Source organism: Vombatus ursinus, unplaced genomic scaffold, assembly GCF_900497805.2.
Source record: "Vombatus ursinus unplaced genomic scaffold, bare-nosed wombat genome assembly UNPS02014832.1, whole genome shotgun sequence".
In the NCBI taxonomy this organism is placed as follows: Eukaryota; Metazoa; Chordata; class Mammalia; order Diprotodontia; family Vombatidae; genus Vombatus; species Vombatus ursinus.
The window spans coordinates 50973981-50998905 of NW_020954610.1; the positions used below are offsets into that span (position 1 = coordinate 50973981).

At 36.2% G+C, this 24925-nt stretch overlaps 1 protein-coding gene across 3 annotated transcripts in view; it reads right to left on the reverse strand.

Annotated features, from left to right (window-relative positions):
* The window catches only part of CLEC16A (C-type lectin domain containing 16A), a 216451-nt gene that overhangs the window by 39303 nt on the left and 152223 nt on the right, over nt 1-24925 (reverse strand). For all 3 annotated transcript variants that reach the window (XM_027839220.1, XM_027839219.1, XM_027839217.1), the window contains exons 19-21: nt 20933-21084; nt 18946-19150; nt 16493-16660 (exon numbers count right to left, since the gene is read on the reverse strand). In XM_027839220.1, the coding sequence (XP_027695021.1) occupies nt 16493-16660; nt 18946-19150; nt 20933-21084 (525 nt within the window). The remainder of the gene's footprint in view (nt 1-16492; nt 16661-18945; nt 19151-20932; nt 21085-24925) is intronic.

Genomic DNA, 24925 nt, shown 5'->3' on the forward strand with positions numbered 1-24925 from the left:
AGGGGACCTAGTACTAAATTATAGGAAATGACAGGAGTCTTAATCTAAACCTCCAGATTATACATTAGACTAGAGATTTTTCTTTCCATCCTTTTGGCCTATGCAGAAACTTTGGACCAAAGCGGCCAGGAGAGCTCTGGATCTAATGCTCCTCATACAGTACTTTTCATTTTCCTAAATAACTATTCTTCCCATCAAGTCTCGGCTCAACCAAGCTAGTGTGAAATGCTGTTGTTGTTAGTAGTTGTTTTGTGTTGTTTTTTACACCACAGCTACAAGTTATATAAGGAGTATTTTTTAAGTTCTAGGGAGATAGGAATATTATTATAGAGTCTGAACATTTGTAGTATATGGCACTATGTAGTTCATCTAGTTGATTTGTTCTCCGCTGTTAGACACATGGATGTGTTATCAGCCACACTCCTCTTTGCCAGCTAAATTTGGGTCATTAGAGCTCCCAGGCAGGATGACTTGGGACCTGGCCCTATTAACAATTGTTTTCATATTCCAGAAGGACATGATAAGATTAAAATATCCTGAATTTCATTTTTAAAGTATGTAGAAATTATCTTTTTCTAAGCACAGATATATCTCACAGGGCAAAATCCTTTTGCTAACATGGTGAAAAAGCCTATTATTTAGGGAAAATCTCTATACTGTAGCATTTTAAGTGAGGCCTGTTCACCCAATCTCTCAGTGTTAACTTCAATAACAGAGATGAAGAAATAAAAGATGAGAAAAACAAGTAACTTGTCCCAGGACCATTTCTATCTGAAATCCACTGAAAAGGATGAGAAAAATGAGGTAACCATAACAATAATAATGATATTTATATAGTGCAAAGTATTGTACAAATGTGATTTCATTTGAATCTTCACACAAAACTGATGAGGTGGGCACTACAAATATTATTATCACCATTTTGCAGATGACAAAACAACCTCTAATTAGTTGACTTGACCAGATACACAACTAGAAAGTCTCTCTCAATCCAAGTCACTTTTCAGCACACCATGCTGCCTAACCATACTACAAATCAAGCCAACTGCAACATATAAACAGGATTGCTGATTCTTTGAACATGTGATATCTTTACATTTCACTTCCCTGGGATATCTTTTTAAAGCACTAAGTAATCTTAAGTAGAATTAGCAAGGATTCCTTATATTTATTTGTTTAATCTGAGGATTTCCAACGAGAGTGATTTGGTACAGATCTCACTGTTGCGTGTTCAGAAAAATACCTTTTAGGGGCAGCTAGGTAGTGCAGTGGATAGAGCACCAGCCCTGAAGTCAGGGAGGACCTGAGTTCAAATCCGGCCTCAGACCAAACACTTGACACTTACTAGCTGTGTGACCCTGGGCAAGTCACTTAACTCCAATTGCCTAAAAAAGAGAAAAAAAAGGAAAAGAAAATACCTTTTAGGTATTATTCAAGTCCAGTGCACTCTTGGAAGTTCACTAGTTGACAAGAATTTTGCCTGTGCTTGTTTCTCAAATATCTAGTTACAATTATATAGGTGTCAAAATATACAGACAAATTTCAGGATTAAATATGTATATATCAAAGAAGGTGTTTCTAAACTGTTCAAATATTATTATTAGCATTATAGAGCCCTCCAACTTGGTTAAAGACTACATGTAATGAGCATAGCCTAATAATCACCATCAACATCAAAAAAATCTCCAACATGAATGCTGAAATGATGTCCTTCAAGTAAAAGGAAGCAAACTTCACCCTTCAATTCCTATGTAATTAACAACAGTCTTCAATATTACAGAGGATCTGTGATTTGAGTGTGATGCTATGTGGTCAGTAAATCAAAAAACATTTACTTAGCAAAGTCAGGGACCATTGCATAGTGAAGAGCACTAGACTAGAAATCAGGTTTTGAGGCTCTATTTTGCCACTAACTTGATGTGACCAAGAACAATCCATTTCACCTTGACTGTTCTGTCACCTATATAGAGGACTGGTCAGGTGGTTTCAAAGGTTCCTTCTATCTCTAACAATCTACGAACCCAGGCCCATCATTGTACTAGATCCTGGTGAAACTCAGCTATTGAACTGGGATTTCTAAATTTTGTAGGGTTTAAAGACAGGGCAAGAACTGATGAAAATTTAGAATGTGAGCTCCTTGCAAGCAGGAATTATTTCATTTATTGTATTTGTGTCCCTATCATCTAGAATGGCGCCTGCCACATATCAGGTACCTAATAAATGTGTTGATTGGCTAATTTTGCAGTAATTACTTTCAAAGAAATTAAAACCAATTTGTTATTTACTTCTTCCTCTCTCAGTTTTTCGGTAGCTTCTGTGTCATAAGAAGTTTCCTTTTAACTTTGCTTTTACAGAAAGCTCCTTTTTTCGTTTCCTGAATGTAGAAGAATAAAAAGGTCCACACACATGCATCAATCCAAGGCCTACCCAGATTCTGGCCAAATGTATTTCCATTACTGCTTTTGAAAGCCCTACGCCTAAACTCATCACTGACCAGCAGCAGATTTCAAATTCATAGTTAAAAGAGTACTGTTCTTCTATAGCACTTAAGCTTTTTTCACTGCAGGTCAATGTTGGGTTTTTTTTTTTTTTTTTAAATTAAGAGTTCTGGCCAACTCTCAAACTGGATTTTAAACAGTACAAGACACAGCTGTTGATGAATCCCACCTACTGGGCAAAAGTCAACTGGTCTTGGGAAGCCCTGACAACTACCTCCAGTTTTGAGCCAAGAGCAGGGCTTTTTGCTATTTGATTTATGAGTAAGCGTTCACAGCATTGCTCAGAAAATCGTTTACACAGCCCCTAGCACACAACAGATTTCAAATTTGATTCTGATATGTAAGTTAGAATTGCTCAGCTGGGTCCAGGCTATGAATCAAAGTTTTCCTGAGGCATGGGCCCAGAATTCCTTTAGATTTCCTGGATCTCTGAAGACTGGCTCTTTAATTTCTGAAGACAAAGTCCTATGGAACTAAACATAGTTGAGCTTTTAAAATTCAATGTTCAATGATATATAAATCAGTTAAACCTAGAAATGGACCATTAATGTTAATAACTATAACTTAATATTTATTCAGTTTTTTAAGGTTTGTAAAGTGCCTTCCTTACAAGCAATCTGTGAGAGTTCATAGTACAACTGGCAACAGACACCATGATACATTTGTCAGAAGCAAAAGCAAAGTAAACACCAAATTTTGCATCCTTAAGTATTCTCTTTATTGCTTTTGATCTCTAGAGCACTTAATCTTCAAACCTGGACAAGTTGGCTCAGTCGGAGCCTAGAAAACTCCATAACAACAGACCTTCTGAGTCTTTTGTCTCCTAAAATTAAGCACTCCTAACAAATTTCTCTGTGCCTAGAGTTCTATAACAGTAGTACTTCCCTACCAGGGGACACTGTGATAGATGTTAGTTGTAGATGATTTCTAAATATAGAATGTGTACCGAAGAGTTTCTTCTCCCTTTGTTATTTTGGCCACAAGAAGAGAGAGTGAGAAGATAAAGGAGAGATTCTCTAAAGACTTTGCTTAATGTTTCATGAAAAGTAGAACACTAAGAGCTGGGGGAGATTCACACTACGAGTTAAACTGGAAATCTGAAAAAATAAAAAACAAATCTTTTACTCCATTCTAAACTTTCAAGAATTAATAAACATTAAATGTTTTAATCATGATCTACTATCACCAGTCAAAAGACTCTGAGTTTAAATGATATGTTTTCCAGATATTTTGTTTCTGTTTTCTATACATATGGCTATTGCTCAGGAGAGTGCACAGGGACATGTACACACACAGACACATACACACAGACACACAGACAGACCCCATTCTTTGGATTTCAGAGTTTCTCACAAAATGTGAATGGAGTTCATAGTAACATAACTTGGAAGGACCTTCACAATTACCTAGTCCAACCCCTTTTACAGATAAGGAAACTGACCCAGACGGGGTAAGTGGCTTGTCTAAGACCACACAGATAAGTATCAGAGTCAGGATTAGAACCCAAGTCCACTGATTACATCTTTCCATTACTTCCATTATCTTACTGCTTCAACCCTTACACATCTCTGTGAGAAAATTACAAGGCTAACATATTTTCCCCTCTAACATATTTAATTATTCATAGAAAATAATGAAAAAAAAATCATTAGAAAGCTGCCTCTAGTTTGCTCCTTCTTCTCTGTCCTTTCCCCTTTATCCTGGTGATGTTTCATGTCTTTGGATCAGCAAATATGGGTACTGTCAATATATTTCAAAACCCAAAGTCACTTGTAGAGAAAGTGGAGCCCTGGACCTGAAGTCAGGAAGACCTGAGTTAGAATTCAGTCTCAGACTCTTCTTAGCTATATGACCCTGGACAAGTCACTGAACCTTGCTCAGCTTCAATTTCCTCATCTATAAAATGGGCTAATTTTACTTATATAATTTTGTTCTATATATCTGAGCCAAAATACTTACATATAACTCATCTGCATAGAACTTTCCAAACTTTAAAGCCCTAAGTAAAGGAATGATTATATGATTCATCATTTTCCATTATTTTGGGCTGTATTTTTTCCCATGTCAACCTCTACTTGAGACGACGGAAAACAAAAGTAGGAAAAAAAGACAAGAGAAAAATATCTATTGTGTAAACAAAAAAGGTTTTGGGGTTATGATGAATATTTAATGTATGTTCAAAACAATCTCCAAAGTGATAAATTTATCAATATTATCAAGTCATATTTTGGTTATAAAAGGACCTTTGAAATGATTAATTTTTGGCTCTTTAGCCATTTTAGAGATGTCAAAATAGTGGGTGAGTGTTAGAAGACAAAAAGAAGTTCTCATTCATTCAAAATACCACAGCTTTCAGCTCTGATTAAAGAAAATGATACTTGAACTGTGAGAATTCTGATGCAAAGAGAAAATAGAGTCACAATTAGTAGAAGTGAAATGAGATTGGAACTCTTGGTTCAAACCTGTTAAGTTCTGGGGTGGTAGCTCTGATGGCAATGATAAAATAAGGTTTGCAGCTAGGTCCATTAGAACCAAACCACTCGCTGCAATAAACATGACCACTATATTTCTGACAGGCTCAAAATGACTAGGTTAACATTGCACTTGGAATTATTGAACAGACATGGCTACAAATGTTCTAATTTGTTATGTATACTGAGTTTTCTTTAGTACCCACTGACTTTAAATCTTTTTATAAAATTGATTTTGCAATTGGTCGTTAAAAAAAAAAAGATTATTCCTTTTCAGAGGCCTGAATCCAAGAACTGTTTCCTCTTCTTCCTTTCCAGGAAAATTGTCTAAAGTGCCACTCACTTACAAGCTTCAAATGATTTTTTTAAAAAAGAGGCCCAGGGATAAAGGGAAGCAACATTTGCATGGACTAGTGAATTTGTGCCTGCAACTTTCAAGTCAGGTCAGCTTGACTATTCTATTCCATGCAACAAAACCTTTCCCCTCTTAGTTAATACCCTTTTGCCACTTGTGGATCCTCATTAATCATCCCTGCCAAGGCTTGTTTTCAATAGAGAAATATATTTATTTGCTCTTTCACTCTAACGATTCCGTTTAGTTGTTACTAAACTTAATTCATGGATACTACAACATGGTACTGTGGAAGAACACGAGATTAAGAGTCTTAAGGAAATTCTAAATCAAATTTTAGATCTATCATTAACTAGCTCTGTGACTTTTCTGTCGAGCCAATGAATCGCTCTTCGACTTTGTTTCCTAATTTGTAAAATGGTGATACCAACACCTACCCAAAACTTTACAAGGTTTCAGTGAAGATTAAATGAGAAAATTTTGTGAAAGCATCCTGAAAAGTATAAAATGCAATATAAAGAGAGGCAATAAGGAGTTTTTTTCTTTCCCTTTTGAGACTGGGTCTCCCTATCTAGGCCAGGCTGGAAAATCAAAGACTCAATTTCACTAATGATCAGAATAGGAGCTTTGGATTGTTTTGTTTCCAATGTGGGTTGGTTCATCCCTTCTTAAGGAACCTTCTGGCTCCCTGGGCTCCTGGGGGCTCACCATACTGGTATGTGACTTAATATGGACACCAGATTGGCTTAGCCTACTTCAGCTCAGAACTAATGAGCTCAAAAGATCCATTATCTTCAGCACCCTGGGCAGCAGGGGTTACAGATGTGTGATATCATGCCTGTCAAAGAGTCATTATTTACAATAGGATGTAATAACTTCATAAAGAGCTTTGTTGGTTCTAAGTTCAAAAGAGCAGCTCTCAAACACCCAGAAAAAGGGAATAATATGGGCCAAGTTTTGGGGTGAATACTTCAAAAGATTATTCAGATACTCCCTTTACTGATACAAATTCTACCTACTTTAAAAGACTATCTTTATGGGTTGCTGTGGTCCCTAAAACTTAGTCAGCTAATGGTCAACCTTCTATCAATGAACCTCTCCAAACTGACCTAGGCTGAACTTAGATAAGATGAAAGGTAGAATCTATTATATGGCTTGTACTTGAAGACCTTCCCGATTGAAAGGACCTGCCAGAGCTTGCTCTCTGCTTGGCATAACCTTTGAGAACCTAAGGTCATATTCATATCACTATCAGGCATCCGAGTAGTACCTTATTAGAAGTCTGAGAGGAACACTAGAAGCAAAAATCCAAGTTGTAAATTCTGTTGTGAAGATGCTACACTTTTTGTTTTTCCAATGAAACTATACCACAAGTTCTTACCATACTACTATGCCCTGACCTGTTTCAAGAATGTTCCAAGATACAGTAAATGTCAAATGGCAAGTAGTTTCTGTTTTGATTACTGAATACTCCGTTTGCTCTGGTCCCATCCTTTGCCTATTTAAAATGCATTTACTTCCCAAACACACTTCCAAAAATTCACTAAGTCTTTCTAGTTATTTGATTAACTGTAACAATGGAAAACAACAATTTGAATCCCATTCTAAACAAGAGAAAGATGTCACCTTTGGTAACAGACAGGTATGCCCATGAACATGAAGCAACGCTTCTACAGAAATGTTTTTTTCCTTTCTTCCTCCTCCACCTAGGTAAACCTAGTTTAGGAAATAACTCCATTTGCATATGAACATTTCAAAAAGGGGAGGCCTATATATTTAAACAACTACTATTACGGTTTATTGTGAAAATGTGTGTGTAGGGCATTCAAATACAGAAACTGTATCAAAAGCGTGCTCCCCTTTTCTAAATGACTCCTTGGTCATAAATTAAGCAACCTCCCAGACTCCATCCCTTTTCTTAGGCTGGAATATTATCGCTTAAGTGCCGTGATGATATGCCTTCTCTAGTGGTCTGAAAAGTGACAACCAAGGAGTAGTTTAGACACACTGTGATTATTTGGCTTAACTTAGGTTTACTTTAAAATGGGATCTGAATGATATCTCTGTAGGTTTCCTTTCATTCAATTAGATGCTATGCACCTACCATGTACATAACCCTGTGCACATTTGGGCAGATGAAGGATATAGTTGTATTCAAGACTGTTAATTGTGATTCAGAAAATTAATTGTCCAAATTCAGATGTTTCCATTTAGGCATGTTTTATATGGCAGTTCAAAAACTTTTGTAAGGATTAACCAGTTTCAAAAATCTATTATATAAATTTACTGTGATGAAATGGCTTACACTGATTTTCAAATCAGTGAATAGGTTAATTCTTTAGAAGAGTTGTTTTTAAAGTGGGTCTCATGATATGAATCCAAATAGTAACTAGCAGGAGGATGGGAAGAGGGCTTTTGTTGGGTCAGTAACCAGTTATGGCACTTATCTCCAACACAACTACACTACACACTTCATCCATCAACAAATAACACTGTCTCACTCTAATCCCTCCTCCAACTGGCCTCCAGGGGCTATTTAAGCTTCTCTGTTTCTCTCATTCTCTACAGGATACTGGTTCCTCAGTGTGGTTATAACTTAATGCTACCCAGACACACACTCCAGGTGATGAAAGGTAAGTAGTCTTCCTTACCCTCCCTTTTTTGTTTTCATCAGACAAATTGAGCCACATAGGATTAGAAGACATCGACACGTTACAATCAGATCCTATTACATTGCTCCTTTCCCCTCAATCCACTTCTTTTATGAACTTCCCTGTTTCTGTCAAAGGTACCACTGTCCTTCCAATCTTCCAGGTTCTAAAACTTCTTGTTATATTTGACTCCTCACTCAACTGAAACTGTCAAATCTGAAGCTGATTCTCAGTCCTCATCAGTCTTGACCTCTCTGACACATTTGATACTGATGTGGTTACTCTTAACCAGAGCTATTAAAGTCCACATGTGTCATGTGTAAAATTTTTATATCTACATATGTGAAAAACTTGAAAGCAGAATTTTCTAACTTGTTTAAAAGTTCTCCAAATGAAGAGCTTCAGTGGATTTTGGACTCATTTGTTAAAAATATAAAACTGTAATACCTCCTAAATTGCAAGACAAACGAATGACATCAGGGAAGATGAAAATGTATTATCAAAAATTTCAACAAAAACCTTTATATAACTGGTGGACTAGATTTTAAAATGAATATAATTATTTAGTAAGCACAGCCTATGATTCCATTTATGAAGCATCTTTTTTTAACTATGAAAACCACTAGAACTAAGTATTGAAATAAACCAAACTATGAAAGAATTTTCAGAATTTTCAAATTACTATATAATGGCATTAAAACAAGATTTTAAAAAATAATGAAACATATTCAATCACATTGTTCTAACATATTATTAACAATAATATTTTTTAGCGAGGGCAAAAGGTTCTTTTGTACCATTAATAAATAAAATTTGAGTCCCAATTCATACTATCTTTATCTTGTCCTTTTAATATTTCTATTTTGTGGTATTTTATAATATGCATAATTAGTATGATAATAGGTATATAATTTATAAATAAGTAAATATACACATATTGGGGTGAATATTCAAAAATCTTTTACTGATAGAGCTTTCAATCAAAAAAGGTTGGCAACCACGGTTTTATAATTGTGATCTCCAAAGGGGTAGGGCACAGCATGATCTTAAGAGACGTGTGATCAACCAATCTGAGAGTGGGAAAATGAGCTGATCTTATCTTCCCCACAAAAATGCTTGCCTCCAACACACTGAATACCTAACCTTCACTTCTTAAAACCAAACACTTCTCCACTCTACTCCATTCCACTGCTGTGGAAGCTCAGAATGTCCCCTTTCTGTTAGGTGCCAGTCCCTCAGGGCAGTACATAATCTAACTCCAACGTGGGTACCCACAACAGTAGCAGCAGACCCCCAAGCTATCTACTTCCTTATCCCCAAATCACTTTGCGGTTGTGGCAGATGCCCTTGGAGGATCAGCAATGCACTGAGGGGCTATGAATGGTAAGAGCCCTGGCCCTTTCCTGTTAGTTTTGGGTGGAACAGAGTGAATTAGTCACATAGGATGAACAGGCATGAATGGGTTGAAATCTACAATGCATCTCATTATATTATCTTTTCCCCCTGTGTTAAGTACATCATCTATTAATCTTTTTGAGACTCATGGTAGTAGACTCTTATCATACACCACACATGGTCTAAGAAGTCTTCAATATCCTTCTTAGAAAGGCAAGTTTTTCTCTAAAATGGCAGTGAAATTGTTTTCAACACTTAATTGGTCCAGAGGACTAACACCTGAACCACAGACAGAATTTCCCAGCTGCCTGACAGATAAAAGTCCAGTATACCAGCAGTTTGAGGTTTTCAGACTTAGAAGAATTCCCATCACTTGTTAGTCAACATATCCTTCTGACAGAGCAGGTCCAGGTAACAAATTTAGAGGTGAGGGGACCTGCACCCAACTGAACTAATACTGTACCGGGGCAGCTGGTGGCACAATGTATAGAGCACAAGGCCTGGAGTCAGGAATACCTGAGTTCAAATCTGGCTTCACTAGCTAGTAATGTGTGTGACCCTGGGCAAGTCACTTAACCTCTATTTACCTCAGCTTCCTCATCTGTAAAATGGAGATAATAGGAACATCTACCTCCCAGGGTTGTTGTGAGGATCAAATGAGATAATAACTACAAAGTGGTTAGCACTGTGTCTGGCACATAGTAAGTGCTACCTAAATGTTGGCTATTATTATTATTATTATTATTGTTATTTTTGCTGAATATCTTTTCAGTGGTGTTGTTGAATGAACTTCCTTTTGTTAGAGGTATATATCCTCATATCATTTATTTCTAATCCTAGGCCTAAATCACCAGACTGGCCTAAGATGGGCCTTACCCAGAACATGCCTAAATCCATTCCACTTAAGAACTTCCCTATTTCTGTCAAGGACAAAGTCATCTGTCTGGACATCCAGGTTCACAATCTTTACGTCACCCTCAACACCCCTTCCCTTCATTCAGCCCAGTTGCCAAATCTTTAGTACCTGTCTCTTCTCCACTCTCATAGCCACCACTCTAGTCCAGGCCCCTATCACATCTCCCTTTGACTACTGTAATGATTTCTTCTTTGCTCTCCCTGCCCCAAGACTCCATTCCAATCCATCCTCCACACAGCTGCCAAAGCATAGGTGTGACCATGTCACCACTCTGGGGAAGGTGGGCTCCTCCCAAGTTAATGAGCTCCAGTGGCTCCCGACTACATTAAAGATCAAATATAACATCTTTGGCTTGGTTTTTGAAGTACTTCACAACATAGTGCCTTCTTACTTTTTTCTCCCCTCCACAGACACCAGACAGTTCAGCAACACTGGCCTTCTTAATACTCCTCTGATCTACCAGTAATGCATACGCTATCATCTTTACATGTTTCCTCTGCTGCTTAGTTGCCCAAAATACTTCTTTGCTGCTTTTCTTTTCCATAGACCTATTAAATACTCCAAGCCAGGATGCTGATACAGCCTGTTTATTTTGCTTTGATAAAGATAACACCTATGAAACCTATGTTCTCAAGAGATGTAAATGTTTATTCAAAGATGGAGAAGGCCCATGCCACAACTTAAGACTGTATTAGGAAGCACGCACACACACATACACACATACACACACACCAGCTTCAAACTATACATAAAAGGAGCTGTCACGGAATTTATGAGGTTTGGTTATGATCAGCATCTGGGTGAATTAAGTCATTAAGTCTTTAAGCTCATCAGTTAGCCGAAATGAGTGACATTTAACACAAAGTGTGCCGCCTGTCACTCTTTTAAAACAACTATTAATGCTTTCAGTGAACATTAATTTAACAGAAATAGTTACTAAATATGGTTATTTTTAAAGGAATTACATGGTTCTAGAAATCTACGGCATTATATACTTCTCAAGGTCATAACACTCCCCCGCCCCAAGAAAGTACTGCAAACACACAAGCAATCCATAAAATACAGTGAGTAATTACTGCCACTCTTTCCCTCCCCCAATATCAGTTGAATACACATAAATATCTGCTGAAGCTAACAAATCAATCAACAAACATTTATTAACCAGGAACTGGGCTAGGCATTAGGCATTCAAAGACAAAAATGAAATGTTTGTCCTCAAAGAACTTTCATACTGTCAGGTCAGGGAAGAAAACACTCACATACACATGTCTCTCTGTGTGTGTACACACACACAAAAGACATACACACACGGTGTCCCCAAAGTCATAGTGCAGTTTTAAGTTTTAACAGCTTAAATTTGGAACTATATCTCAAAAGCTATTAAGCAGTGCATATCCTAGGACTATGTCCCAAAGAGGTCAAAGAAAGAGGAAAAGGCTCCACATGTACAAAACTATTTATAGCAGCGCTTTTTGTGATGGCAAAGAATTAGAAACTGAGGAGGAACCCAATAATTGGGGAATAGCTGATATGATAGAATATTATTGTGCTGTAAGAAATGATGAAGGGGATGGTTTCAAAGAAATCTGTGAAGACGTGAAGAAACTGATGCAAAGTAAAGTGAGCAGAAATAGGAGAACAATTTACATAATAACAACAATGCTATAAAGATGCACAGCTTTGAAAGACTGAAAATTTTGTCAACGTGATGACCAACCATCTTTCCAGAGGACACATAATGAAACATGCTACCCACTTCCAGTTAAAGAGGTAACAAACACAGTACAGACTAAGAGGTATGTGTGTGTCTGTGTGTTTGTGTGTGTATAAAATATGTATAATGTATATATTTTAATATCTAAAATATATAGCACATACACATTTTACATACACACATGTGTGTGTGTGTATGTGAATTTATTTTGCTTGACTACACATATTTGTAACAGGTTTTGCTTTTCTTTCTTTCCCTTTAATAAGTCTTAAAGACTAAGACTTTTGGAACACCCAGTACAATAAACAGTAATTTTTTTTTTGGTGGGGGGGTGGAAAGGAACTAGCAGAGAAGTGGAGAGAGGAATCAGGAAAAGTTACATATAGAAAGTAGCACTTCAGCAAAGTTTTGAAGGAAATAAGAGATTCCAAGAAGGGGATGGGATGGTAGTGCAATTCAGGAATGGGGGACAGCCAATGTTGGAAGGGGAATAATATCGTAAGACTGGTATACTGAAACAGATTTTCTCAGCATAAATAGTTCCCAGGGAAAGGCAGGCACCTCTAAGAAACTTTTAGCCTTATGTAAGCAAAGAATAAATTTTAACTCTGGTTTCTTACTTGAATAAGAGAGAATACAACTATTCAAAGTAACTCTTACTTCTTGGGGGATACTTTTGCTTTGAGGGAATCTAGTTCATCACTTTTTATAAAAGAGATTGCCAACTTTACTTATTTGGGTCTATTAGGTTCTTAGATATATCTATAAATTATGTCTAAACTGAGTCTGTGGTATAAGATCTTTATCTGTAGCATTAACTATAGGTGGGCTAAACTTCTAAATGCCCTTTTGCCTTTCTCAAAGAGTTTTAATTTAACCACATCATGTATATTATCTTCAAATTCATACTAGTCTAACAGAACAAGAAAATAAAGTAAAATGTTTATATACAAAAACTTAGATTTGTTACATGGCTAGTTACCTAAATAACCCCCATCAAAATTCTGGCTCAGCTGCTTCTAAAAAGAAATATAAAGGATGTACTTCACTTAAAGAATGATCCTTGGGGCAGTTAGGTGGCACAGTGGATACAGCACTGGCCCTGGAGTCAGGAGGACCGGAGTTCAAATCCGGTCTCAGACTAGACGCTTGACATTTACTAGCTGTGTGACCCTGGGCAAGTCACTTAATCCCAACTGCCTTGCAAAAAAAAAAAAAGATTCTTATCCCAGTAGGGAGGGGACAAAAATGATATGCAATTATATATACAGGCATAACTGGGAAGATAATTTTAATACTGGGATAATTTGTAATAACACTAACATATATTCAATATGTCATCTTTCTTATAAACTACTCTGAGGGAGCAGCAAAAAATATCCCAAGTAGTCATGTAGACTTTTTCTTATTAGTATAGAAAGGGGAACAAAGCAATTATATTCCTTTGAGGAAATCTGGTTGTGGAATGTCTACTACGGTATAAACAACTAGTTGAAATAATTAAAATGCAGCATTAGCAGCAGATTTCAGTTAGAAAAATCTGTCTTGCTTTTTTATGCTAATTACCTACCCACCATCCAGCTCCCACATGGAGCTTTGGAATTTCTACTCACACTTCTGAAATAACAAGAGTTAAGCTTTGAATAGTGAAATTAAAGTCTATTCAGCAAACTCCTCCTTATTCCAGCATTTAGCACAGAGCCTGGGACACAGTAGGAGCTTAAATACTTGTTGACTTCCTGGGTCTTTCCATAAACTATTTACAGCCAACAAATTTATTACCTTACTCTTGCTGCTGACCCCTTGGTTTAATGACCTGAGTAGTAAAACAATACTTAAACTCATAAGATAATTTTTTTTTCCTTCAGACTTCAATTGTTAATCACTGTGGATCAAACCAGTGGTCAAATTTGGAATCTCTTGGCTCTCCTGGATGTTTCAACAAATGAAAGAAAGACACATGATCTGGCTCACGTGACCTCAATGGAATGTGATAGTCAATAACTGTGATTTATCTTATTCAGATTTTGTTATGTACACTATTACTAAGACTCAGTAATCCTATCCTGATCTTTGGGAATAGCCAACATCCTGAGCCAAGGGGTGCTCGCAAACCTGCACTTGTAACAGGGGAGGTTATACTTTCCCCATTGTGTGCAGCTTTTTCTAGGAGGGTTGGGGAAGAGCTGACAAAAAAAGAATGAAAATTAGAAAACCTTATCAACCATCCCCAATTGGCAAAATCTAATTGTTAAGCTTCCTTCAGAAACCCCTAACAAAGGAGGGACTACAGTCAAGAACATACGTATCCACTGGAGACAAGAAGAGGAAGGGAGGAGAGGAATGCTAGTGGAGCCACTATTTGTATCGCTAGGGGCCTAGTATACTTTACAAATATTAATCTCATTTTATCCTTATAACAATTCAGGGAGGCAGGTGGTATCATTCTCATTTTATAGATGAGGAAACTGAGGCAGAAAAGTGAAGTAATTTGCTCCGGATCATAAAGCTATTAATTGTCTAAGGCTGGTTTTGAACTCGGGTCTTGTTGACGCTAGGTCCAGTGCTTTCTGCACCATGGTGCCACCTAGTTGCTGGCAAAAGAAAGCAGTAAGTTGGCTTGCAAATGTTAAAAAAAAAAAAAGCATATTATTTACATCAAAAAAAAATTACTCACATTTTTCTCAAGCTAAAAGAAGTTCCAATGGATTAAAAGTAATTTCCAAAATCTCTTTGACCTTTTCCTTCTTCCTATGCCATGTTACATGCTAAAGGAAGGTAAACTTCCTAAGCCATGCTGTGCCAAATTATGTTAAACATATCTAGATAGTTAAGAATTTATTTTCATTTAGTGTAGATCTCTATAAAATATAAGATTTTATGATTCCTTTTCAAAATAATATTTCAGACTTCTGAATGGTGATAAAGGGAAAACACTGATATCTCTTATTTGATGCCTGAGAAAGGGACATAGTCACAAATGACAGGCCCATGGTAGAGCTAATACTAGATCTTCTTTACTACCAGCCTGTGAAAGATAGTGGGGGTGGAGGAAGGATAATCTTGAAAAGACACAGAGATAAAAATTTAAACTGTCTTAAATCAAAGAATACTTCATAACAGATTTTGAAATTGTAATATAGTATGGTATTCTAATTTAAATCCTAAATACATACAGAAATTCATAGGATCACAGATTTACAGTGGGAAGGTACCCTAGAGATCACCTATTCCAAACTATTTTTCAAAGAAGAAAAACTGAGGCCCAAAGAGGTTAAACAGCTTATCCAAGGTCACATATGTAGTAAGGAGTAGAGCTAAGGACTTAAACCCAATTCTAACTCCAAATCAAGTATTCTTTTCTCTGTACCCCATTTACTCTCAAATTCACTGTTGCCTGGGTGTTTGGCTTGATTTTATGAAGTTTTATAATAAAGGGAAAAGTACTTTGTCTAGGAATCCAATGAGCTTACGGGTTTATTTTAAGTAAAAATGTTAAAATAATAGGTCACAGAGCCTATTTTTCTATCACGGACAAAATCTATGTTACTTTCTCAACACACACACACACACACACACACGCACACCACACCACACCACACCACATCACATCACAGAACCTCAGAGCTGGAAGGGACCTCAAAGGTTATTCGGTCCAACTCATACTTGAACAGTAATATACAACCCTGACAAGTGACCATTCAATCTTGATTCAGGACTTCCAATGAAGGGGACTCTTGCACCGCAGGCCAGACCAAGGAAGTTTTACCCTGAGTCAAGCTTAAAGCTGTTTCTCTACAATTTCCACCTACTGCTCCTAGTTCTGCCCTCTAGGACATAGCAAAATAAGTTTAATCTCTATACCACATAACAGTCTTCCACGTTCTTGAGGACAGTAATCACGATCTATACCTCCCTTCCAATTGCCTCTTCTCCACCCTAAATATCCCCTAGCACACGCACTTTGGTGAAAGTGGGAAAAGATTCTCAGAGATGGGATGAAATAAAAGCCACAACGCTGATAGTAGGACATTTTTCTTAAGTGTCACTTCTTCAGTGGGGTGAGAACACTGACCACACACACTATCTCTTTCTAGTCATCTTGCACTGGGACAGAAACTACTCTACCACAACTTTATTAGTACTAATTTAAGTATTTCCAAGAAATTTCCAAGAAATCTCTTAGTCTTAATTCTAAGAAGTTTTTCTACATACCCCAAAAATGCCCTGGAAAACTAAACTAAAAATAAAGCCAAGATTTACTTTTGTGCCTTTGGTTTAACCTGGTATTATACCTTCGTGGATTTTTAAAGAAAGAACGCTGCAAAGCCAGCTCCATTTTTGAGTTGAACGGCTTAATGAGGATGAAAATCTGCAGCCTACAGCTGCTGGGGGGTGGGGGGGAGTTAGGGGGAAGGGAAGATAGGGAGTAAGGTTCCATGCTTCAACAGGAGGACGAACAGCAAGCTACATATGAGCTGCAGTCTAGGCTTACCTGGTACCTTGTCAACGGATGCAAAAACAGAACGTTGCACAGCTGGATCGCTGCTGCCACGGCGAGATGGTTCATAGAATCGGAAAGGCAGGTGCTGGTTTGAAGTTGAAGCATTAAGTGCAAACCCCATGACTTCTGTTGAAGGCTGGATTGGAAGGTCCAGGAGTGCTAGATTTAAATAACATGGCATTTGATTAATAAAATCACAGATGGTGAAGATAAGAGACTTTGTGTTGTTAAGCCCATGGGGCCATAATGCTAATTCTTGATAACAGCTGAGATGGAGTATCTCATAATCAAAGCACATTCAAGTCATTTTTATATGCCACAAATACTTCAATTTAACATAAAATCTAACATAATACTTAACTCTTTCTTGTAATAACAATAATAACAGTTCACATTTTAATAGTGCTCTAAAGTTTACAAGCCACTTTCCTCACCATAACCTTATGACGTAGGTAGTACAAGTACTATTAGCTCCATTTACAAAAGACAAAAACAAAATAAAACAAAAAACCCTTGATGTATAGAGAAATTAAATCAATTGCCCAGAGTCACACAACTAAGTGGTGTCTCTAAGACCAGTTGACTATCTGCTATACAATGCTACGCAATGCTACTAATGAATGGCACAATGGCCTGGGGATCTAGAGATCTAAATGCTAGTCCAGACTCTTCTTGGACCCACTACTACGTCCTTTTCTTGACCTGTGAACACAAAAGGCCTTATTTCCCGAGGCTCAGGTACTTTTTATATTTCAATCCCCAAGGCATAGACCACATATTCAGTTCTAAAATTTTTATGCCGAAGTTGCTAATCTCCACTTCCATAAATAAATCTTACTATAAATCAAAGCTGTTAGAATTTTAAAAATCAATTTTTAAAATACCCTATGGTATAAGTTCTAACAGCCACTTTACGGCATAATTCCCAATTTTAAAATGAAATATTTTTACCATTGAGCCAACTGTAAGAAACTACTTTAAAGAGGAGAAAATTCTCCCAGAATAAATCTTAAAAGAAAGCATTGAGTGATTTAAGTAATTTCTTGCATTACAAAATGCTTCTGTAATGATTTTGTAAGCCAAGTTTTAGTTAAATGGAAAATAAGATGACAGAAGCACTCAACAGAATAGAGGATTAATAAAATAAGTGACGATGATGGTGAACCCTAGTAAATAACTAAATCCATGAATATTTATAAACCCAGATCCCAAAAAGGTTTTTTTTAATTTTCAGGGAATTAATTTGAGAAAGCAATGCCAGGTACGCTTAAAACAGTCAAACAACTGTACTGCAAACCTCATTTGTTCTTGAATTGAAAAATGATTGGACAACTTGAGAAAAACTGAAGTTAAAAGCCTACTTCAAAGACTTTTTACCAAAATGTATATGACGGTTACTTAACCAGGAATCACTAAATGTCTCAATTTTTGAAAAAGTTTTTTTTAAACACAAAAAAGTGTATTTTCTTTACAGAATGTTAGAAATTAGCTTACTTCTCAAATTCTCTAAATCCCCCTACAATAGTATCTGATTCTACTCCTACAGAACCGAGTTAGCTAGCACCTTTCTGAAAGGGAGGGGAATTAAGGAGGGGAACCAGGTCTCTGATTTTATCAATGTAGGGAACAGCTGAAGAAAAATCCCTTTCCCAAGACAGATCTCTGTAACTCTTCTGTAACCCATAGTCCTAGAAAGCTGCCTGGGACATTGAGAGATCAAGTGACTTATCCTGAGTCAGGAGCAATATGCTCCAATGGAAAATACACTGGGCTCTAGTCAGATGATGTAGGTTCATATCTGATGCTTATGAGCTGAGTGATCTGGTCAAGGCCCTGGGGCTTAGTTTTCTGATCTATAAAATGAGGAGCTTGGACTAAATGATCTCTAAGGCCCTTTCAGATCTTGATTTATGATCTTATGTGTCAGAGGCAGAAACTGAACCTAGGTCTTTGTGATTTTGAGACTAGTTCTGTACCCATTAAGCTACACTGCCTTTTTAACAAAGAACTTTATAAACAGAGAGAATAACCCCTAGATCAGAGCAGATAAGTACCTGGACAAATTGGTTTTGATAAGGAGACTATTTCCTCTATCCTATCCAGATGAAAAATGATTTTAACCAATTTACATTTACAAATCAGTGTCCCAATTGTTCATCCCGGGCCTAACTAGAGAGGAAGTGTCAGCTTCTCCACATCTGGGAGAGACCATCTACGGCAACAGAAATTTATTGGAAATTCTAATTGTCATCTCTCCATTCTCTAAATAAGCAGAAAGAAAAAATTTACTACTAACTTGAGTTTGTTGTCCTATTTAAAAAGTACTTCAACTACAACAGATGAGTAGTTTCAACATATCACAGTCCTTTGCTGTGTCAGGAGAGGGAAGTCATTCTATTAACAAAAGGAAACAAGAAAAATCTGCAGGTAATGAATCTACTCACCAGCTATACGCTGCATCTTCATACGCCGGGCCTGGATACGACCTTTTGCTAAGCGCTGTTTTGCAATGATACAGCGGATATGATCAGAAAATACAAATGTAGCTTGGAGAATGGGGAAAGGTTTAGAATGGGGGCTGGAAGCAGGCTTGTGAATGATAATGTTCAGAGCTCTACTATCTTCTTCTACTCCAGTTACCTGCATATCCTGTAAAAAAAAAAATAGTCCAATTAAGCTCATAATATGGTAGCATCTCCAAGAGCCCTAAGGCCCAATTAACTCTTAGGAAACAATTCTGAAAAATGTCAAAAACATGAAGGCTTATTCAACTGGTAAAAGACAAATTACCTTTCCCCTTACCTTTCCAAGTCTAAGATATGAGTGAGCAAAGGCAAGGAAAAGTCTTCTAGATACTATACATAATCAGACGTAATAAAATAATTAAAAAAGGCCAGTTCTCCTCAAGAAGTTGTAGTACACAATACTGCATGATCTTTCTCACAAAATACTAGTTTCAAAATAGCATACCATATTATAGGGCTATTCTCTCCCACCATTCCCATCCCTCAATTAAAACAAGGGCAAAGTCCTTTCAACTGGTTGACTGTCTGATGCAGCAAACAAGCCTGAGGAAGTAAAACAAGAGAGAAACCAACCTGAAAACAGTTTTCCTTTACTTTCATAGGGACCATAAGTTTTAGAGCAAGAAGGGACCTTAGAGAACATCAAGTTCAAACACTTTATTTGACAGATAAGAAAACAGAAGCTTAGAGAGGCAGAATGGGATTTTTCCATAGGTCACATCAATGACAGGGCAAAGATGAGAACTCAGTGTTGCTGGGCTCTTTCTATAGCCTGGCAGTACCTCCTTCCAGAAAACAAGGCTCTCAGGTAAAGAGGTGGTGAGAAGCATATAGAGCTTTACACTTTACAAAGTATTTTCCTCACATCTTTGTGAGGTTGGTAATACAAATATTGTTATTACCATTAAATAGATGAGTTAAATGAAGCTCAAGGAGGTCAAAGGACTTGACATCTCCAAGGTCACAAAGCTGGTAAGGCAAGAATCTGAACTCAAATTTGGATCCTGATGCCAAATCCAGCATCATTTTTACCTTCTGGAACAAGATTATGTTTAACAGGAACTCACTGATCTAAGCCAAAAGCTACACCACATAAAAGGGGAATGATGATATGTTAGAAAATCTGATGATTCTGAAGGCAAGAGTGCCAGATAACACTCTAAGCCATTAACCATGTTCCAATCAACAAATAAAAACCTGATATGATCTTTAATGTGTGTAAAATGCTTGGAAAACCTTAAAGTACTAGGTAGATATCAGCTAAATAGATATGTATACAATCTTTTAACAAAAAAGCTATGTTTCAAATTTTCTTTAATACTGAGAAACCTAAGTTAATGAACTAAAGTCCAAATCATGAATTATGATAGATTATATCACACTATTCAAACATTTTGCAACCTATTTATTAAGAATGATGTATCAGAGGTAGCTATTTGTTTGGTAAATTCTGCATACCTGTGAAATCTGAAAAATAAACAAAAAGTAGCTTAGAAGAACAAATGAAACTTAAAAACCTGGAAACTGTTCTTGTGCAAAATTTTAGCCATTTTCAGAAGAAAAAAGATTTGGTTTGGAAAAGACTTAGGTTTGATAATGATCGTCAAATATTTGAAGTACTATTGTGTGTAATACTTTTTTTTGCAGCTCCAGAGCACAAAACTAGAATCAATGGGTAGAAGTTAAAAGGAGTCAGGTTTTGGCTAACAACTAAAGCTGTTTGAAGGAAAAGAACTGCCTTCTAAGTCAGTAAGAACACTGAATGTATTCCAACAAAGACTTCAAAGATGTTCTAAGAGGCATCTCCATATTAATTGGGAGGATAAATTAGGTCACCTTTTAGATCCCTCCTAACTCTGAGTCACAAGATACATAAGAGTATTTTCAGAACTTTCTGACACCTTACCTGCAAGAGACCTGCAAACTTGACCACTCCCCACCCTAGTCTTGCAACATCTGGCTCCACCAAACTCATCTGATAAATATCCACAGCTAGAAAGCGCTGAATGAGACCTCCATCTTTTGTAATCACTGTACAAGCAATTAAATCACTGTTATCTGAAAAGAATAAGAGATGGAGATCAAAATGATATGATCTGTAATCAGCCCATTACAGCCTAGATTATACAAAATTCACATCTGAATGAATGTCTAATTTTTTAGTTTCGCAGAACAGCTTTCTTTTTTAAACATAATCTTTTTCTGGCAGAGAAACACAAATGAGAGAGAGAAGAGATATAAGTATCTATCTATCTACCTATCCATTCATCCATTTATCTATCCATCTATTTGTCTGACACACATGTATGAACACTTTTAGTTAATCTAGGCTCCAAGTACTTCTCTTGTTTATTATCTTGTATATTCCAGACAGCCTTGAAATGTCTTTCTTTATAGTATTATTTAGTTCATTGCAATGGTATCCTTTTGGGACATTATTTACAAAAGAAACACGAACAGGAAAGAAACTTAGCTTTCTTCCATTTCCATTGTTGTAAAATGAGTCAATCTGAATGCTTTTATTGTGGGAAAACACAGTCATACAATATCAGTTACTGTGGTATTTGCCCATACTGGTCCCAACTCTCCCGATTTCTGAACATGGTTAATCTCTGAATGTTATACTTTGGAAGGTATAAAAATAAAAGGAAAAAATACTCAAAAATCTGGTTGAGGAGTCAAAGCTCTGTAAGTACAGAGACACAAATTCATGAGAAAACCAAAAAGAAGCCACTAGTTAAGAAAACAGGAAGTTAACTCATTGATGGTCTTTTCTCTTTTTTGGAAATAAAGCTACATTTTGTATTTGATGAACTAAATCACTGAATCGTGCTTCATTGTGGTTTAAAAAATGGGACGGTTTCCTTATTGAAAACTCAAGGAAGCACTGGCTTCACATTATAGAACCAAAACCATTTTATAGTTCGTTTCAATATGACCTGTCAATAATCTGATATCATCCAGTTATTAGATACTACACTTCCAATATTTATCTTCAAAACTGGATTACTTGAAGCATGCATGCAAATCTTCAATTATATTGTTCTGTCCAGAATAGAACTTAAGTTCAAGAACAATATTGATGCATTAGAGAGGCAGATAACAAATAATATGAAATGTCACTTCTATCAACAGTTTTGAGTTAATTAAAAAAAATCACATATGAACAGCTCAATGACAAATAGGAAAAGAGATAACATAGGCATAAATAATGCCTGATGGAAGAAAAAACTACTCAGAGGTATAATAAACTACAGAATTTTGCTTTTCTGACATATTCTCTGTATATTCATGGGGACAAAAAAGCATTTCATTTTAAAGGATAATGCAAAGCTTAATTTCAAATGTGTACATTACAGCAGCATTTCAAACATTTTGTTAGTATTCAAAAAATAAAACAAAATCTAGTTATTTTGGGCTGGTCAATATACTTTTGTGTCTTCAAAATGTCATTCACTGTTAAGAGAAAAAAGGATGAAAAATAGAAAATACAGAACCATCTTTCAACAGCTTTAATGCAGAAGGAGAAAAAGGAGAGTAAAGTACCACTGAACTGAAACTGATTTCAGACAGGAAAAAAGGGAGCATGATTTTCAGTCAGTTTCTAAGAACGTATATGTAGCTACCAAGTAAGAGGGCACTCACTGTCCCTTTATTTACTAATACCTGGTTGACAGCCTCACACTAGGAGGTGAATAGCTTCTTAGCATCCTTGGTAATCACCCTGGTCCAAAGTCACACCCCAAAACACAAACACATACACACACATATAAACACACACACAAGATGCACAGATATAATGCAGCTCAATCTATAATAATAATGCTACATTTTAAATTATACTTTAATAAAATATGGATGCCAGTATTATACTTCTGATCTTGGCATTTGTGTCTTCAAATACATTTAAGATTTATGCCTAGTACAGTCTCTACAGCCCTGTTGAATTAAAGTTCTTTGAAATCAAATATCTAAGGGCATATATACATTTCTTGAACACTGATGCAGTTGTAGTTTAAATCTGTAATACTGAATGTAAATATTCCATTACAACTACAAAGGCTTTCAGACATATGTTGTTAATCAGAGGTCAGAAAGAAAGTAAATAGCAGTATATCAAATCCTTAGTACTAAGCAAGATTCATTTTAAATTCTCAATACTTTAGGACTCAAAGTAAAGCTTAACAGCTAATAGGAAGCCATGATTACTTCTATAAGCATAAAGAGAGACCATTTTTTTTCTTTGGGAAACACTACAGTAACATGTCCATAGAAATATTTCTGTTCCAACTCCCGTTTTTAATAAACACTAGCCAACAAAGGGGAAATAAAATGATCAATTTTTGAAATGACATGATGGTTTACTTAGAGAATCTTAGACAGACAACTAAAAAGTTAATTGAAATAATAACTTTAGTAAAGAAGCAAGATACAGAATAAATTAACAAAAATCATCAGCCTTTCTTTATATTACAAACAAAACTTAGCAAGAAGAAATAGAGAAAGAAATTCTAGTCAAAGTTAACTACACAAGCTGGGAGTCCAGCTACCAAGATACACATAGGGATTATATAAACTTAACTACAAAACACTCTTTACAGTAATAAAGACAGACCTAAATAATTAGAGAAATATTAACTACTCATAGTTGGACTATGTTCACGTAATAAAAATGACAATACTATCTAAAATTAACTTATAGATGCAGTGTCATATCAGACTACCAAATAACTTTAATTGAACTAGAAAATAATAACAAATTCATCTGGAGGAAGAAAAAGCCTGGAATTTAAAACAAAATAATGAAAAATAGCAGGAAGGAAAGGGGCCTAGCAGTACTAGATTTCAAATTAGATTACAAGGCAGTAATCATCAAAACTATTTGGTACTGGTTAAAAAATAGAGAAATTGATTAATGGGAAGGGAAGGTAATATGCATTTATACAGTACCTACTATGTGTTAGGCACTGTTCTAAGGACGTTTTACAAATATTATCTCATCTGATCTTCACAATAACTCTGTAGATGCTATTTTCATCCCCACTTTACAGTTGAGGAAACTGAGGCAAACAAAGGTTAAATGATTGGCCCTGGATCACATAACTTACTAGTAAGAGTCTGAGGCTGGAACTGAGTTCAGGTCTTCTTGTCTCCATGTCCATTGCTCCACTGTACTACCAGCGGCCATTGGAACAGATTAGGTATACCAGATTCAAGAGCAATCAATGAACACGGTAGCATACTGTTCAATAATCCCAAGAATTCCAATTACTGGGATAAGGACTTAATATGTCACAAAAAATTCTGAGAAAGCTGAGAAGCAGCCTGGCAGAAATGAAGTTTATACCAACATTTTATACTGTATAGCAAATGAGCTCCAAACAGACACAAGTCCTAGATATAAAAGGACATATCAGACACACAGATGAGCAGGAAAGCTTTCAGAACAAGGGATAAGGGAAGATTTCTTAGCCAACTAAGAGACAGACAGGGCCCATTGTTATACAGTTATCTCACAGAAAAGAAAAGATTACATAAAAATGAATTATTTTTTGCACAAACAAAATCAATACACTTCAAATTAGAAGGGACACAGCCATATTGGGGAAAAAAATCTTTGCAGCAAATTTTTCAGATGAAAGTTTGACATCCAAGATATGTAGAGAATTGATATAAATATGTGAGAAGAGTCATTTTCTAATAGATACTTGGTCAAAGGACAATCTTGGTCTAGCAGAGACAAAGCTCAAGGGAAGAAAGGGAAGCTATCAAAGGCATGAAAAAATGTTCCAAATCACTAATGATAAGAGAAATTAATATTAAAACAACTCTGAGGTTCCAATTCACACTCACAAGATTACCAAAGATGGTAAAATGGGAAAATGAGCATTGTTAGAGG